This window comes from Centroberyx gerrardi, chromosome 22, assembly GCF_048128805.1.
Source record: "Centroberyx gerrardi isolate f3 chromosome 22, fCenGer3.hap1.cur.20231027, whole genome shotgun sequence".
Taxonomy (NCBI): Eukaryota; Metazoa; Chordata; class Actinopteri; order Beryciformes; family Berycidae; genus Centroberyx; species Centroberyx gerrardi.
The window spans coordinates 6,246,758-6,263,543 of record NC_136018.1 but is presented as its reverse complement, the minus strand read 5'-3'; the positions used below and the strand labels follow the sequence as shown (position 1 = coordinate 6,263,543).

General features: G+C 41.0%; 1 protein-coding gene across 1 annotated transcript; it reads right to left on the bottom strand.

Annotated features, from left to right (window-relative positions):
* Positions 1-10,330: 10,330 nt before the first annotated feature.
* On the bottom strand, positions 10,331-16,645 carry LOC139908708 (uncharacterized). Its single transcript, XM_071895506.2, has 5 exons — positions 16,510-16,645; positions 14,630-14,847; positions 13,663-13,875; positions 12,580-12,786; positions 10,331-11,726 (listed from the first exon to the last, which is right to left on the bottom strand). The coding sequence occupies exons 2-5, from the start codon at positions 14,835-14,837 to the stop codon at positions 11,347-11,349; spliced, it is 1,008 nt and encodes a 335-aa protein (XP_071751607.1). The 5' UTR covers positions 14,838-14,847; positions 16,510-16,645; the 3' UTR covers positions 10,331-11,346.
* Between the last annotated feature and the right edge of the window lie 141 nt (positions 16,646-16,786).

Genomic DNA, 16,786 nt, shown 5'->3' with positions numbered 1-16,786 from the left:
CATAAAATATGAATCAAATTTTGCATATATTGTAAAAGTTAATTCAGTGAAAACTATAAAATAATTTCTATTAAAGCTGAGCATTGACTGAGAGTACAGAATCTCATCTTCATTGCTCTTTGCAATTGCTCTATCAGAGCTGCATGGCTTTTGTATTTACTTAATGCATTATTGTACAATGTAGACATGCAAATAAACTGCATGGACTAGGAAACAACTCAATTACCCAGATGCATGTCTAAAGACACTGAAAGACACTGAACAGAATAATAAAAACAGATACTCAAAAATAAATTCAGATAACAAACTAAGCATTAATGAGCAAAATATCTTACCTGAAATTAATGCAGCTGCTTTCAGACATGTACAGCAACTTCGCTGGCCAGATATGTTGTGAAATGTATTATGATTCAGAACTGTATGAAAGGTTGAATATAATTATGTTGTTGAAAATGAAGTGGCACTGGCATGAGGAACATGAGTCGTCGTTCAGCTTTGTCCTTTCTAGCCCACTCACTAAACGCTCCATGTATTCTCATTATTAATTTTTTTTACATTGTGTCATAAGTGGGGTGAATTTGCTAGGTTTTAGAGTGATAATCAGCATCTTACATAAAATCATAACCAAACTTGGGTTACATCATATTGTTACGTAGTGCAGAGCAATTTAAAATATGATCAATAACTGTTGACCACATTGGAACTCCATGCTACTAAAAATAGATCCAAGAATCAATTGTTTAACAAAACAGCTTTACTGAAAGTGACCTTCACTTACACTGCAAAGAAAAGAGAATATAAATGTTCATGTGGCCTAAAACCTTTTCTGATTGGGTAAAGAGAGAATACCATAAAGTCACCATTTTAACTGTAGATGTAGGCCCAGGTGAAACAAACTGATGCATAGAAAAGCAGATAAATATCTGCATGACCTCAAACCAGCGTTTATGTGAATGCTTTTGACATCGGTTTTGTTGGGTTGGTTGCACACTGGTCTGAAGGGCAAGCAACAATTCATAAAGGTTGATTGATTGATAAGGGTATTGATTCTCTCTTTGTGTGTGTGTACATATGTGAATCAATATCAACCCCCCTACACACACACACACTTTACAGGGCTAATTCCGGTCTGAATGAGTTAACTTCCAAATCAATCTTCAAAGCAAAAGAAAAACAGATACATGTTTCAAGTATGTAAATATCTTGTATTTCTTGTACTTCTTCTTCTACATTAGTTTATGCTGTAAAGATGAATGCCGCCTTGACAGTTATCCCCAAAACCTTGTCTGGCTATTTTGTATACTGCTGTTATAACAATTCATACAGACAGTATAACAATACTTCATTGTTCTTTCCTTCCCCGCACTAATCACACGGTCATACTTGAAAGGGCCGAGTGGAATAGTGGCGCTGCGTCAAAGACAATCAAGCCAAATCAGAGATCACTTCAAGGAGATTTAAAGAGACATGCTCTGATGGTTTGATGCCACTGTGATGCAGATCAGCGGCTGGCTGGCTGGGTCTGCAGCACCCTAGTCTATTCTGTCTGTGAAGGTTGATTGAATAAGGCCACTGATGAGGCTATTGTGGCCGTAGGTACGTGGTGTGAATGCCTGACAGCCATGGGGCCTGTCAGGCAGTCACACCAATGACTGGCCGCCATTGTGGCAAGCCGCTGGGCCGTGACATCCCCAGCTGTGGTATATCGCATATCATGAGCCACTTAAATGAGTATTGGGATTTTGTAGCTGATAGAATTATCATTACGCTATCATTGGCAATATGATATAGGTGGCGTTTTATGACTCACGCTGTGATAAGTAGCATATCCTGCTAAGCCAGAATAATGTTAGTGAGGATCTAAAGCAAGATTCTTTTATTCCATTGATGTGTTCCATTAATGATATATTTTGTAGACACCAATAATAACCTCACTCATTGCACTGTTTATGTGTGCAGCTTTCAATATCAATTGCCTCGCATTTGGAACTTTATATTGCTGCTGTGGCAGAGGAGAGAAATGAAACCATTTACACTCTCAAGCCATTTTCCCTTCCCTATTATTTACGCAGAGGACAATGCCGTGTGAAGCGTTTCAGCTTGCTTGTTGGTTATATAATAAGCTTAAATGCCTTGAGGTGAAATCGAAATGTAAAGTGTTTGTATAACTTCAGCATAATTTAAAATGATAATGTAATGGGAAAAAAAATATGCAATGAGGCATAGTAGCTTGACAGATGTGGCTAATCTAGCTATGGAAATAACAGTTTATGAACCTAGGTTTGCATGTATTGTTAATGCATTTGATGTGGGTTGTTTGATGTCAGTTGGGCCAATGAGAGTTTGTATTTATAGCGGCCTTTGATATACAAAAATTGAATTCACAATTAGATCTCCATAGTAGCAGAATTTAATGTGAGGTAATGGTTCATCCTTTTTCTTTAAGACATTTGATCATAGCACCCTCTGCAGCTCTGTAAACGTCACTTTGACCTGTTCAAGGGAATTGACAAGGAATTTGTGGTAAACTATTTGTGCTCTACACAGGTTTAAGCACATAAACATTAAGTACTGCATGTTGTAGGGACTTATGATAAAATTCAAGTCCATTAAATCAGCTGATCCAGAGTTTGATGCATTTTACAGTATGACAAATGTGAGGTTTGTGCTTCATGTGAAAATGAAATAAAAAAAAAAAATCCTGCAGCGCTGAGTCATTCAATAATAGGGACATTAAACACATGAAACATACTGTGGATGTGAGCAAAGGATGAACAGCTTTGGACCATCCCTGCCCACACTGCTGCCATCCCACATGAATACAATTAGAGGAGTGCTTGACATGATGGTTAGTAGCCCTAACACGGTGAAATTAATGACTCATCATCAAAATAGACTTGATAAGAGTTGTATAACTTGGCAGTGCAAATGCCCTCTCTTGCTCTTCAGCTTTTTTTTCACTGCTCTGATTGTGTGAGCATATGTGTGTGTGTGTGTGTGTGTGTGTGTCCCTCCCTGCAAGCCTTACTGACAGTGCATGTGCAAGAGTGTGAGAGAGAGACAGAGAGAAAGAGACAGAGGTGAAAGTGCATGCATCAGGGTTCCCAAACTCATTTGGACATCAAATTCAAGGCCTTTTCAATGACTTTCAAGGTCTTGTTTGGTGAAATTGAAGGACTCAAAATTGGCATGTGTTTTTGCACTGCACTTCCCAGAGATCACCTGTGAATCAAACAGTGTGGCCAGTGCTGTGATGTGTGGATTTTGTGTTGATGAAGTTTTAGTTTCTGTAGGTGGCGCTCTTTTTCTTCGTCTGTTCAGCTATGGTGGGTATCACTGTTCATGCTAACTACTCAGTTCTTCTTCTGTTTATTCCAAACAAATTGTGTTGCTGGTCCCAGAAATGTAAAACACATCACTTTCTGTGCACTACATTTTTCCACGAAAAACCTACCCGACACCGAGTGTTCAGAACAGCAAATGTAGCAAATTTAAAAGCTTTTTTTCTATTGTGTGACATTTACATGGTTTGGCTGATATTAGCCAATGCAGTTTCTAGCAGGCGTCGCCTATCACAAAATTGTCCATAACTTACTGATCAGATGTCCAAACTTCACAAAACTTGGCACAAAAGGCTGTCTTGTTTTCTTAAAGGAATATTTCGGTATTTTGAACCCTGGGCCCAAATAACATGTTTTCCATCATGATCCCTATTAGTAGAAACCATAACTTCGCTAGCCGCCTACTGCGTCCGTCCGGTAACACCGGGCGGCCCCCTCCCACTCTACTGCAATAGGAACCTAGGGGTATACGCAACAGTCTGTGAAAACTATGATAAACGTTGTTTTGCAAAACACGATGCTCACAGTATAATCATACCGGTGTCAGTATGTTATCTTGAAAAAATTGTAAAAAAACGAGCTTTCTGTCAATAGTTGTGTTCTATTTGGATAGGAACTATTTTTTCTCAAAGACGCACTACCTTCTAAGCCGGTGTAAGCGTCCACGAGAGCCAGAAGAATCCAAAAATAACAGCTGACAGTTTTAAATCATTCATTTAAATCATTCCTTGTGTCCCAACCTCTGCGTCCTATGGGGCTTGAACCCTTTAATTGCTACTTGTGGCTTTATTTATTAATGTCTGTTATCAGAATGGAGGTCAAGTGGGAGAGAATACACAGAAAAGCCAAGCTTCCCCTAATCAGAAAAAACCCTCCTTATACCGGGCATTAAAACAAAAGCCGGGACAAGCACAGAGCTGTCAGGTCATTTGCCTCGACACTCTGTGACGTTTCTGAGTTATGATGACGCAATTAGCCACTAGCATGCTCCACCATATCCCAAAACACGTACGTCTTTCTCACTGATCTCAGACTACTAGTGGACAACACAGTACTATTATCATCGCAGACAGTCAAAGCATTTCCCTTTGTTACGGCCAAACCTCCCATCTATCTGCGTTTCCAGATAATATGACAGCTCTGATTGGCGGTTAATGGCCAGCAGCATTATAGCCTCTTCCCCCCCTTTTCTTTTACTTCACCCACACTCTTCTTTCTGTGTCATTAGCTCTGCTAGAGAGGGCCCATGGGGGCATGACTGATTCACACAACCATTTCTCACACAGAAACACACCAGGAAACACACACCACCACTGAGATCAATGATGCCTACTCCAAAATACTTGGGCACTTGGGCAACACTGACAAATGGTGGACAGAGTCAAATCCTTTGGACATAAATATTCATCCTTGGTTATCAGCAAATATTCAGAAACATATTGTGAAGCAGTTTCATTTTGAATTGTGGTACTCTGTTGTCTATTCCAAGCAAGTGCAGGAGAGAGGCTGAAAAATGTCCGTCTGCATTAGGTCCCCTCCAAGCATTTTTTCCTCCCGTGCCAAAGATGTCAGGTTTGTCCTGCGTCACTGGACGACTAACCAACGGGACGGAAGGGGGGAATGGGGGAGTTTCCTTCATGCTGTCATCTTGCTTGCGCATTGTACGTCACTTGCCATCAACTTCTATGTCTCCAACTGACGTATTCATGTAACATACCGTGGCTGTCAGATGGAAACCTTGTATCTCCAATACGCTAGTTTTAGGGGAACAGAGTGAAAGAGCCTTAGTCACAGATGGATGCCCTTGCAGTTTTGAAATTATGCACTAATTACACAAATCAATGGGCTCTGAGTAGTTTCCACGAACCTCCATTATGTGCAAATTCTCACCACTGTGGTCACCAGTATTTACAACACTGACCACACCATCCCTGATAAACATGATCTCCATTGACGTCCAATTCGATACAGACTACAGGATTGTCCTCAACACCTCTCTGATTGTCTCTCTGACCTGCATCACCAAAATCTTCATCCAAAGCTTGAAATCAGCTGATGCTACCCTTCTTTTTTATTTATTTAACCTGTATTCAACCAGGTAGTCCCTATTAGGATTCTGTTTTTCAAGAGATATCTGCACAATGAAGCTGTATGAAGACGAACGTAAAAGTTGCAGGCAGTATAACATACTGTATAACAATGTACACAAGCAAAAATACAAACATGTAAAAGGAAAGTGCCTTCAAACCCTTTGAAATTCTCTATGCACATCAAGGGATCGTTCCCCTTCAAACAGTCCATCAAAGCCTTTATAAAGTTGCTTTTAGTATTTATTCTAACCTTGCCATTTATCATATTTTACTTAATTTATTGTTTTCATTTGTTTACTTGTATCTTTGTGGTGTGTTTCCAGAAACACACCACAGACAAAATAAATGAGTTGTTCATATGACCACTGCTACTGTTTTTTCACCCTTCTCACAAGCACTCTCACTGAATTGTCTGTTTCTCTATTGCCCTGAGAACAACAGAGAACAATATAATGTACAGTTGGCATGGACAAAATATTACAAATAACCTTTTCTGAACCTACAGCATACATTCATTTATCATTTTTTGCACTTTAATCTCCCATAAGGCACCTCTGTCAGTCTGAGGACACCTGGGGGGTAAACACCAGAAACAGTCTGTGCCTCTGACCCTGAAAATGGAGGTCATAGTACCTTTACATATTCCCCTCAGTGCAAAGAGACAAGGCCATAGAGGTGTTGTACACAGAAATAGATCATCTTTAGTGTGGCAGCTCAGCCATATAGCATGATCAGCACCAAATGATTAAACAAATACATAAAGCTTTCGATCAGGATTTATATTTCAGTGACAGACTTGGGTTCTAATACAGCTCCAAACACTGTCTTAACAGTTATTAGCACACGGTCGTGCCTCATAGGTTGTGACTGAGTGCAGCCATCTTGTTTCTCCAGGAATAAAATCACTCTCATGGCAAATCATGACTCTGGCAGCAAGATGTCCCCACCCCCCACCCCCACTGGCTATAAAACTGAAAGTGCTGTCTTTGCCCGAATGTGCTCAGAAGAGGGGGTGGTGGTGGTGGTTAGAGTCCTGGGTAGAGCCAGCTTGCTGGACTCCCCCAGAATACATTATGCCCCCCTGCTTTTAAGCCTGTGAGACTATTACCCAGCAGCCCCCAGTAAGTTCTTATCAGTGGCAGCCAGATGGAGAGCACACCAGCAATGTCAATACCTCAAGACTTGTTGATCGAGCAACGCTGACAAAAAGGCTGTCATTGAGAAGAGGTTCTGTGGTTTCAGATTAGCATCTTCTCTTCTCTCTCTTCTTTTTTTTTTTTTTTTTTTTTTTAAATTGGCAACAGAAATCTCATTAATGACCATTATTCGATTGGCTGGATTTATTTGCTGGTCTGGACTGCTGGATGGGTTTAAAAAAAGACTCGGTGATAGTGGGGCAAAATTGATTTCGCGACACAGGACAGTTCGTCTGTTCATAGGAGGTTTGTTAAAGTCTGTGTCTGTCTGTGTTTTTCTATTTGAATATTGACGTCTCTATGTTCAATATGTATTTTGTCTCCCAGATACTTAAAGGTAGGCTTGTTAACTGTTATACTTGTTCTACACCCTAGTAGATGTTTAATGTGTAGACGCAATGCCCATAAGACTCGACAGACTGAATCCAATCAGCTGTGGCAGGACTGGCTGTGCGTCGAGGGATAGAAGTCTGCATGATGTGTCTGGCCACAAACAATAGAACATGATAACAGTGTACTGGATACAACACTGTCCTCTAGTGACTCTTAACACCAGCAGCCCAACCATGTGCTACACTGAAGCAACCCTGCTGTTATCCAATGGTGTCGTGCTGACTAATGCAGTAACTAAGCGGGGGGATTAGACACTGGGATAATGAGGAAAACGTCTATGCTTTTCTATGTTTTCACCCCGAGTAAAAAGACTGTAATTGAAACTATGACTGGTTTACCACTTAATAAAAATACTGTTGACTGCTCTACCAGCCATCTGATGTCACTGCAGAAAGACAAGAATAGGCATCAACCAGTGCGCAGACTCCAGCCCCCACCTTCAATTCTACCACAGGGGGAAATACCCATAATGCACTACTTGATGCTTTTGTGTTGAATTGGCGTCGCCTTGGCGCTCTGACCCACTTTTCAGCAGTGAGCGGGTTATTTTAAGATTTCATTACAGAAAAGCCCAAGGGCGAATAAAAAAGGTGAAGAGGCACAGGCCGGAGACTTGCACACGCTCAGACCAACTGGCCGTTCGTTTTTAGAAATTCAACAATGTCCAAGCACCTGTCTTGCTTCCATGCAGCTTGCATTCAAAATGGTAACAAATTGTAATTGAAGCACTACCTTTCTTTCACATGCTTTAAAAAGGTGTGGTGACAAATGTAGGGGAAAAAATGAGGAACTGTGAAGGCTACTATTTTTTTTTCAAACTTGCTGTTCTTCCATTTGACTATGAGTAACGGTTTCAAATCCTCTAGTTACTAAGATGTCATTTCAGCTCAGGGAGGATGCATCATTGGGGTCAAAGGTTGGTCCTGTCAACACTACATCTACAGACACAGAAGAGACGGACCCTCTAGACATACTGGATATAGATCAGTACCAGTTTAAATAACAGGGGTGCCTTGAATTATTCAGCCTTTGGCCAGAGTTACAAAACTTTGAAGACTTCTTTTTGAACCGGTCTGTATTCAGTTTGTATTAAAATCAGTAACTGATACAATAATGGAGGGCTCCATTGAAAGCCAAATATATCTACCCAAAAACACACTCTCATTCACATAACCCCATTTCATTTTTCTTATTTACTCAATTCTAATGTAGTGGCACATCATGAAAAATGGGCCGGCCCTGTTGTGTTTCAAACAATAAGCTACTGTGGTTAATCTCTGTTAAAGGAAAAGCCACGGAAATGCCAGCACAACTGGAGCACTGTTACTCAATATCTGGCAATAATCTCAGTAACTGTGAAAAAGAGAGATTACACTTCTTGTTCATGCCAAGCGCTATTTTCCCCAGAGAGCATAAAATCATTTGCTCAAGTCTGAGATCGTTTGCCCCATTACAGGCCTTTTAATCCTTTACGTAATATGTCTGAGACATTCATTACACAGGTCTAGTTCATACTGCCAGTGTAACAACAAAGCACAGCCCAGGCCCATTTGAACTCAGAGGTTCAAATACATTTTACTTGCACCATTAAGAGGGTGATTGGTGGCTATTACTAGCTACTCTCAGTTAAGAGCATCCAGATGCTCTTTTTGTCAATGCCGGGATCAAAAGAGGACCAAAGCCGGACAAGAGGAGGGGGATGAATTTTGTACCCATCAGGCACTTGGAGCTCAGGCAATGACGCGGCACCTGCAACCCCACAATTTGGGAGCAAAGCACCAAAGACACAAAATGGAGTCCCAGCTGCACCCACACCAATGTGAGTCAAAAGGCAGGGGGGGAGGGGGGGGGGGACGCTTCAGGCTCGATTAGGCCCACATCCTATCTCCATCTCCAGCTCTGAGCTCCATCACCCCTACTCATTAGCACCAGATTCACAGCTGCCACTCTGGAGTATAAGCAGGTGGAGACGGTGTTTTGCTGCCTTTTTTTTTACGATATACTGACCGATACTGGTAATGCACAAAAATGTCACTAGTGAGGGTTGTTTTATATACCTATTCATACTTCAATAAAATGCATTCCTTTCAGCATTCCATTCCATTTCATATCAGGATTTGCAGAAAAGAAATCCTCTATCGCCACGTCTCGTACTGGTGGGAAGGAGAGCAGAAGTGACATTTGCATCCCTCCGGAGGTGGGAAGAGAGGAGTGCTGGCAGAGCGATACGCCCACCCTTTCTACCTCACGCCGCTCGGCAGACCAGCATGCACCTGTCCCCCCTGGCTACGACGGGGGGTGAGAGAGGGACTCGAGGTCGCTCACGTTCGCCCCTGCTGGTGTGACTGAAATGCTTCACTCACCAAAAGCCGTTACATCCCGAGCGCAGCCATCGCCGCACGGCTCGTTTTGGTTGAGGAAACGAGATAGGAAAGATGGAGAAATAATGACTGAATGAATCCATAACAGGAGGTGGTGGGGGGGGGGGACAGCGGCAGGGAAACAGCCAGATTGGGATGTGAGAGTGAAAGATAAGCAGATAGCCAGTGTGTGAATGAGAGTGACAGTGACAGAGTCCCATGCAAAGATAAACAGCCTGGGTGCAGCCCTTGTAATGGCTTTGCACAAGTAATTTGTCACTCCACGTGAAAAGCAAACAGCAGGGAAGGCAACGGCGACACTTTGCACTGACACTTACCATCGCCCAAGGATGTCTTACCAAGCTTTCCCATCTGTCTACACAACTGCTGCAGCTCACTCCTCTGGTCAGCGGACAGGCTAAAAATACACCTACCAGCAGGGCCGAATTTAATACCATATAGCTGTGCTGCAGGACATTCACAACCATTTTGTAGGCAATCACGTTTCAGCTTATAGTCTTAACGGCAGCTGTGAGATTGGGTGTTCATGTTATGGTCTACTTTTTGCATGAAAAGTACAAGTAAAGCAATGTTTGGTTATTATTTTCTATTGTTTAACTTCAAGGCCCTTTGCAGGCTTCCTGACCTGAAATGTGATGAAGTGAACATGACTCCCTATCTGAAAGGTTACAGGGTCAACATCTCTATCGAAGGTCATAGTGTCTTTGAGCAGGACACTTAATGCCTATACCTGCTAACTCATTTTAAGTTGCTCCAGATAAGAGCGTCAACCGCACACCTAAAATGCAAACAGCTGTCCCGCAGTTCCTTGGAAATGAACAGTAGGAACAGAAGTCATTACAATCTCTGTATGAACAAATACTACTTTCATTTTTGATTTGTTCGCATTCTAGAAATGAATATTAAAACACGTGGAAACAAATGCAGTTTTTTAAATTGCTCAATTCAATTACAGCATAGGAATCACAGGATCAAGTCAATAAAATATTTTCAGAATGCCTATGAACACAACAAAGTATCATCCCAAACAGAAAATATGCTACACCATACATATAGTGTTGGAAAATGGAAATTGACAATCCACCATTTTGGAATAAATGATAATAGATATGATTTGTAAACATGACTTTATATGTCAGCACTGCCATCTTGTGGGTGCTTCTATCACTACATACCTCTGCCCTTCCATTTAAAAAATATTGTATTGTTTTTAACAAAATCAAACAAGCTCCAAGTAAATTTGTAGACCTGTCAAATACAAAATATACAGAATACATGTATATTATATTGAAATGTATATACTGAAAAAACATTTGTGTGTTGACACGTAAAGAAAACATTAAGAATATGTAAAAATGCTACATAAAACGCAGGAACTCAAATCCAGTAGTTCAATTTGGGATGTAGAAGAACTAAAGAACTTGATTTTGTGAAGGCATTATGTTTTATCCTCCAAGTCACCCCCACTCTAATATACAGTGCAGTCCGTAGGTGTTTGGACAGTGACGCATTTATTAATATTTTTGGCTCTGTACTCCAGCTCATTGGATTTGAAATGAAACAATGACTATGAGGTTAAAGTGCAGACTGTCAGCTTTAATTTGAGGGTATTTACATCCATATAGGGTGAACGGTGATGATGTCTATAGGTCACAGACTCCAGGCAGTCATCCACAATCCATTACCAAGGATTTGCAACCAAATATTAAATATGACAACGTTATTGAAGTTTTGGTCCCCTAAAATGCTTTAAAAGGCTTTAATTCCTCCACAGTTCACTCGATATGGATGTAAATATCCTCAAATGAAAGCTGGCAGTATGCACTTTAACCTCACAATCATTGTTTCATTTCAAATGCAATGAGCTGGAGTACAGAGCCAAAACAACAAAAAATGTGTCACTGTCCGAATACTTACGGACTGCACTGTAGTAGTACAATTATTATTAACCAATTAAAATGGATTCTGCAGCTCCCCCTAGCTGCTGGAGATGTGTATGCAATCCTCTGGGCCTTTTCCCTGAGATGGGCAGAAGCTCGCCGTTGGCTTTCATCTGGTCGATTCTCCTGGACAGTTCAGCATCGGTATCAATGACCATCGAACACCTCTGGGCGTAGCTGACCAGAGTCTCTTCTCCTTGACGGAACATGCCCACCAAAGGGACGATGTCTTTGCCGGCCATATGGAGCTCAGCGATCGACGCCGTGTTGGCGATGGTGTTCCGGTCGATTCCGTGATGGCGGAAGGCTTCGCTCATGCTCTTCTTCTTGATGAAGGCAGACAGGACTTGTTTATAGCGATGGATGACATACTGGACGCCGGTAGCTGGGGGGGAAATAGAAGAGAGAGACATGACGGCGCATGTGCAATGACCAATTATTACAGAAGAGATGAAAATATGGTATAATTACAGAGATCGGCTCTTGATTACCATGTGCCAAAGTGATAGAAGTCAAAGTTCAAAATTTCTCAAAAAGTCTCACTTACCAGTCTGGGAAGAAATAAATGTTTTTCACGCAGTCGTTCTCAACTCAGCTGTCTACTTTCCAGGCAATGGACCGTTTGTAAAAAATATCTGGGTTTTGCACCCAGTTATGGTTTGAGTTGAAATCATGTGTACTCCCCATATAACGCAAGATTTTTGGCATTTCTTACAAACTTTAAAGAGAGGGAGGAGCTTTCACTCACTGATTTGTTTGATCAATCAAACATCATACTACCATCAAACTATTTTTTTGCAATGACCGCAGTAGGATTGTTATCTGTGTTTTTTAACCTATTTATCCAGGGAAAACTTCATATCACAGTTACACACATTCACCCAGTACAACCACAGTCGTGTACTGATGGCCGCTGAGCAGCTGTGGTTTCAGTGCCTTGCTCAAAGGCACATCAAAAATAGTTAATGAGGGAGGGGAGAATGTTCTTTCATTCACTTTCCCCACCTTGATTTTCCCAGCCGGTCCAACTGATGGCCCATAAGTCACAAGCCAGTTCTCCAACCTCTAGGCTCCTGCTGCCCCAACAGACAAACTGTGTTTACAAAATATTTAATAGATTTTGTTTTAGTCTCCAAGGGGTACCAGATGGGTGGAGTTTACTGCCCTCTGGACACTTTAAATGTTCTTTCCTTTGATCCAGGTGTGGCTCACAATGACATTATGTGATTACAGGTTACCTCTCTTTCTGCTGTAGTCCTTCCCTTTCTTTCCTCTTCTCTTGTCCTTGTGGTGTCTCCTCCTTTTGTGTTCACTCGAGGCTGCGGACACTTCAGAGGAGCCGGACGCTTCCGAATCGCTGCCGTTGCTCACAGAGGAACTGGAAGAAGCTCTCTCTCTCTTCCGGGATTTGGTTTCCGAGTGCTGCACCTTGCTGGTTTTAGGAGCTGTGAGAAGTCAACAGAAATGACCCCCAAATTATGTGATTATACCAATTCTATATACAATATGAAATGCAAAACTTCCTATTCTAGGTAACGCTTTATTTTCCAGGTCTGTTTATTTCCTTATAATTTCCTAGAAAGGAACCGTTAATTTCTTAGGACGTTTCCTGGAAAGAACCATGACATCATGTACTAATTACAGTTAAAATAGAGGAAGAGTTGGTAACTACCTGGTAATTTCTTTTTGAGTTTCTAAGAAAGAACCATGAAATTATGTAGTACTTCTATAGAAAATGGAAGCGGTCAGTTTGGTGGAGGTGATGAGGAACTTAAAATTTCTAAAGAAGTGTCCTGGAAAGAACTGCAAAACTATAAACTATTTAATGGAAAAATAAGAGGTAGAGGTTGGCTTGGTGACCCAATTCATTATTCATGTAAGTATATATGGGAAACTAGAGGAAGAATTTATTTTTGGCACTTGTTTTTTTTTATTATTCAGTTATTCATTTTCTGTATAACTACTACATAAGTTCATGGCTCTTTCTTGGAAATAAATTACCAGGTACTTACCAACTCTACCACTGAACTCTTTCTCCACTCTCCCTATAATTAGTACATAATGTCATGCTTCTTTCCAGCAAACTTCCTAAGAAATGAACAATTACTTTCTAGGAAATTATTAAGAAATTGCAGTGTTACCCCTTTATACATTTCCTCCATGGTTCTTAGTTATTTATCTTGCACTTCTCTATCATACATATTAATATTTGTTACATTTATTATCAGAGTGCTACGGTTCTGGGAAAGAGCATCAGCTAAATGCCTAAAATGTAAATATAAATGAGTCCAGCATGGTCTACAATCAGCTTGAACTCTAACCTTCAAGCACAGGAGAGGGTGTTGCAAAAGTTGGCAAGGAGCGATTGCTGGTGAGGTTCTCGATCTGGCTCCTGAGGAACTTGCGGTCCTGCATCAGGTCCTCCACCTGCCTCTCCAGAGCGGCGATGCGCTCCTGTTTGCTCTCCAGCATGCACTGCAGCTTGGTGATGGTCAGCAGCACCCTCGGGGGCAGGCCCTCTGCGTTCGAGGCAGCTAGAGGAAGGGCGGACAACAATGTGAAGAGCATTAGGACACACAGGTTATGTGTTTCTTTGGCCTTGACAAAATATTCTGTGCATGTACAGCGTATCTCCTTTCTGTGCTGTAAGATCAAAGTTTCATTGTATGTGTGAGAGAATTCATTTCTTTAAAAAGGTGCTATATACAGCACAACATCAATAAATCAATACAGAATAAATTTGAGACACTACTATAATTATCATAAACAAACGAGACCATGTCTGAGAAGACTGGCAGCCTCTACACTGCATTTTACATTGTGTGCCACCAGGCTGGATGTGGTGGGAAAACAGTACAAAACAGGAAGTGAGCACTGTTTTCAGAGTTTCTGGCAATGGCAGATGGTGGAAGGAGTCAAAGGCTGATGGAAAAATCACTTCCAACATGTTTATCCTCTTCAGCAAAGCGAAAGAAAAAACCTTTGATAGCAGTAAAAGCAGTAAAGATTGTCTTTACGACAGGAAGCAGCAGGGTTTATGGGAAATGTGGTCTTAATTTGTGGTTAAACACGAGCGCAAACGATACCACTGGCTTGAGATAGCGGCTACCAATCTACCAATCATCTGAACCATTGTTTCATTTGTTTTGAGTAATTACACCAATGTATGACAATTGACTTGACAATGATACACTGATGTTTTAAAATGCTACACATAGCACCATGTACTGTGCCAAATGACAGTGACAAATCATCACAGGACAAATACAGCTGTGAAACTGTTCTTACTGGACATGGCACTGCTGGGTGTGTTGTCCTGAACCGCATCAGCAGCGGCTCCGGTTTGAAAATTCTCCCACTTGATGATGTTGAGGTCGTCCTGCTCCTGCTTCAGCCAGGCCGGGGAGGTCATCCTGTCCTTGCTCCTCACAGAGCTGGAGTCGATCTCCACACAGGGAGAATACGCTGAAGGCTCCTGCTGCCACACCGACGACATCTCCCCGAACCTGGACAGGCACATGGGCGTGTGTGTGTGTGTGTGTGTGTGTGTGTGACATAACCTACAGTAACCTGAAATGTTCATACTTCAAAAAAAACGATTTCCTTTAAGATTTTACATGCTATCCCACAAGAAATGCATCGTCAAAACTCTTCCTTGGTGCACCTTCTGCCAAAATGATATTAAATGTATTATCCACTTGGTTTCCAATTCCCCGCTACAATAAAGTATTCTGGTCAGATATTGAAAACCTTCTGCAATAGCTTGTCACTTTCCGATGAACTGATAATCTTTGGTGTTAAATCCACTATCAGGTCTCACCTCTGGTAATGCAACCCCATTCTCTTAGCCAAAATCTTTATTCACTTTATATACTTAAGGTTACTCTGACCGCAAAGCTATCATCACCTGCAACCTTTGGTCAACCGTTTTTCAATTATTAATGTGTCCTCTGAAAGCTCTTTGTTGTCTTAACCTTAGCAAAATACTGTGCTGCAACAAGCTGTCTGTTATTGTTATTGTAAATGTGTTGTTTCTACTGTATATGTACCATCTACTAATTAAAAAGAACTTGTTTTACTGGCTAGTAAGCTCGCATGTTGTAACAAGGAATTTGACTTGTTGGGTTGCTCCCATAGGTCACATTAAACATAAAACAACACCATATTCTAAAAGCATAACTAATTTAAAGTGACAATTTTGGGAATAGGTTTATTTTGGAGGTTGTATATCAAGAAATATAAGTTCAATAAAAAGTATAAGTAGTGTTAACCATCTATTATGCACATGGTTCTCTGTTGGAACCAGACTGATTGCACTGATGGGAAGCTATTCAAGTCAGTAATACTTAAAAAAAAAAAAATATATATATATATATATATATATATATATATATACAGATGTAGATAATTTTGCACTGAGATACTGAGTATAAATAGGTGTAAAATACATCTAGATACAGCCAAAAAATAGTTTTAACAGTATATATGAACTGACTATAGATGATAGGTGTAGGACACCTGGCTAAAATGTTTTAAAAAAACAAAATATCCCACTGATTTAGATAGTGATTTCATGCCTGGTTGTTGTTTATGTAGGAACAGGACATCAGTGCATCATTTGATGTTTCCATGGAGATGAGCTCCAGTGTAACATGTGCACGCTCCAAACACCCAAACACTAGCTAGTACAAGTGTGCACTCCAGATTAATGATGTTGCAGTGATTAATTTGCCCTTAACCCTTAACATAACGTGTGAACAAACGAATTGCTCTGACGAAAAGGAGCTATCGTAATTTTGAGATATATTTGAGATATTACAGCGTTACCTCAGGAGATAAAAACACTATAAAGTACGATACGTTAACTAAACTCACTATAGGCCTAGCTAACACACTCTCTATCCCTATCGGATTATTAATACAGGATTTCTAGTGTTTCTTTTTTCGGTAGGGTGGTTTCTTAATCTTAACATATTGAGCAAAACATAGTTAACCAAGATATACCTTATGAAACTTAGCATAGAGATACGTCGGCTGGCACAAAGAGCGAACGGTTTTTCCTTGCAGTGGTATTAATTACTGCCAAGATGGATGCTAATGACTGCTAGTAATTACCAGGAAAAAAAGGAGGACCAACAAAAGCCTGTGAAAGACAGCGGACAACGTACCTTCAAGAGAGTCCAGCGGGCAAAACTGTTGTTCCTGTGTTTGTGTTTCACCACGTCGGTACCTCACTTTGCGTAAAATGCCGTGTTTTGGCAAAATATAAACAGATGAGCGAAACAATGCGCGACTACAACAACATGCATGTGAAGCTGCTTTGGCGCTCTCCGTGTAGGCTGAAAAATGATGCTGCGTTCAGGTGCTCCTCACAAACTCGTACACCTGAGATTTAACTAGCATGTGCAGGAAAAGCAGGAAAACTTTGCTTTGCGTCGCTCTATC

Bases quoted from the DNA above. Each gene is read 5' to 3' on its own strand.
- LOC139908708 (XM_071895506.2), bottom strand. From the start codon at position 14,837: ATGTCGTCGGTGTGGCAGCAGGAGCCTTCAGCGTATTCTCCCTGTGTG. The intron at 13,876-14,629 runs GTAAGAACAGTT...CCCTTCCTCTAG, and splicing joins ACCCAGCAGTGCCATGTCCA to CTGCCTCGAACGCAGAGGGC. The intron at 11,727-12,579 runs GTAACCTGTAAT...TTTCCCCCCCAG, and splicing joins GGACTACAGCAGAAAGAGAG to CTACCGGCGTCCAGTATGTC.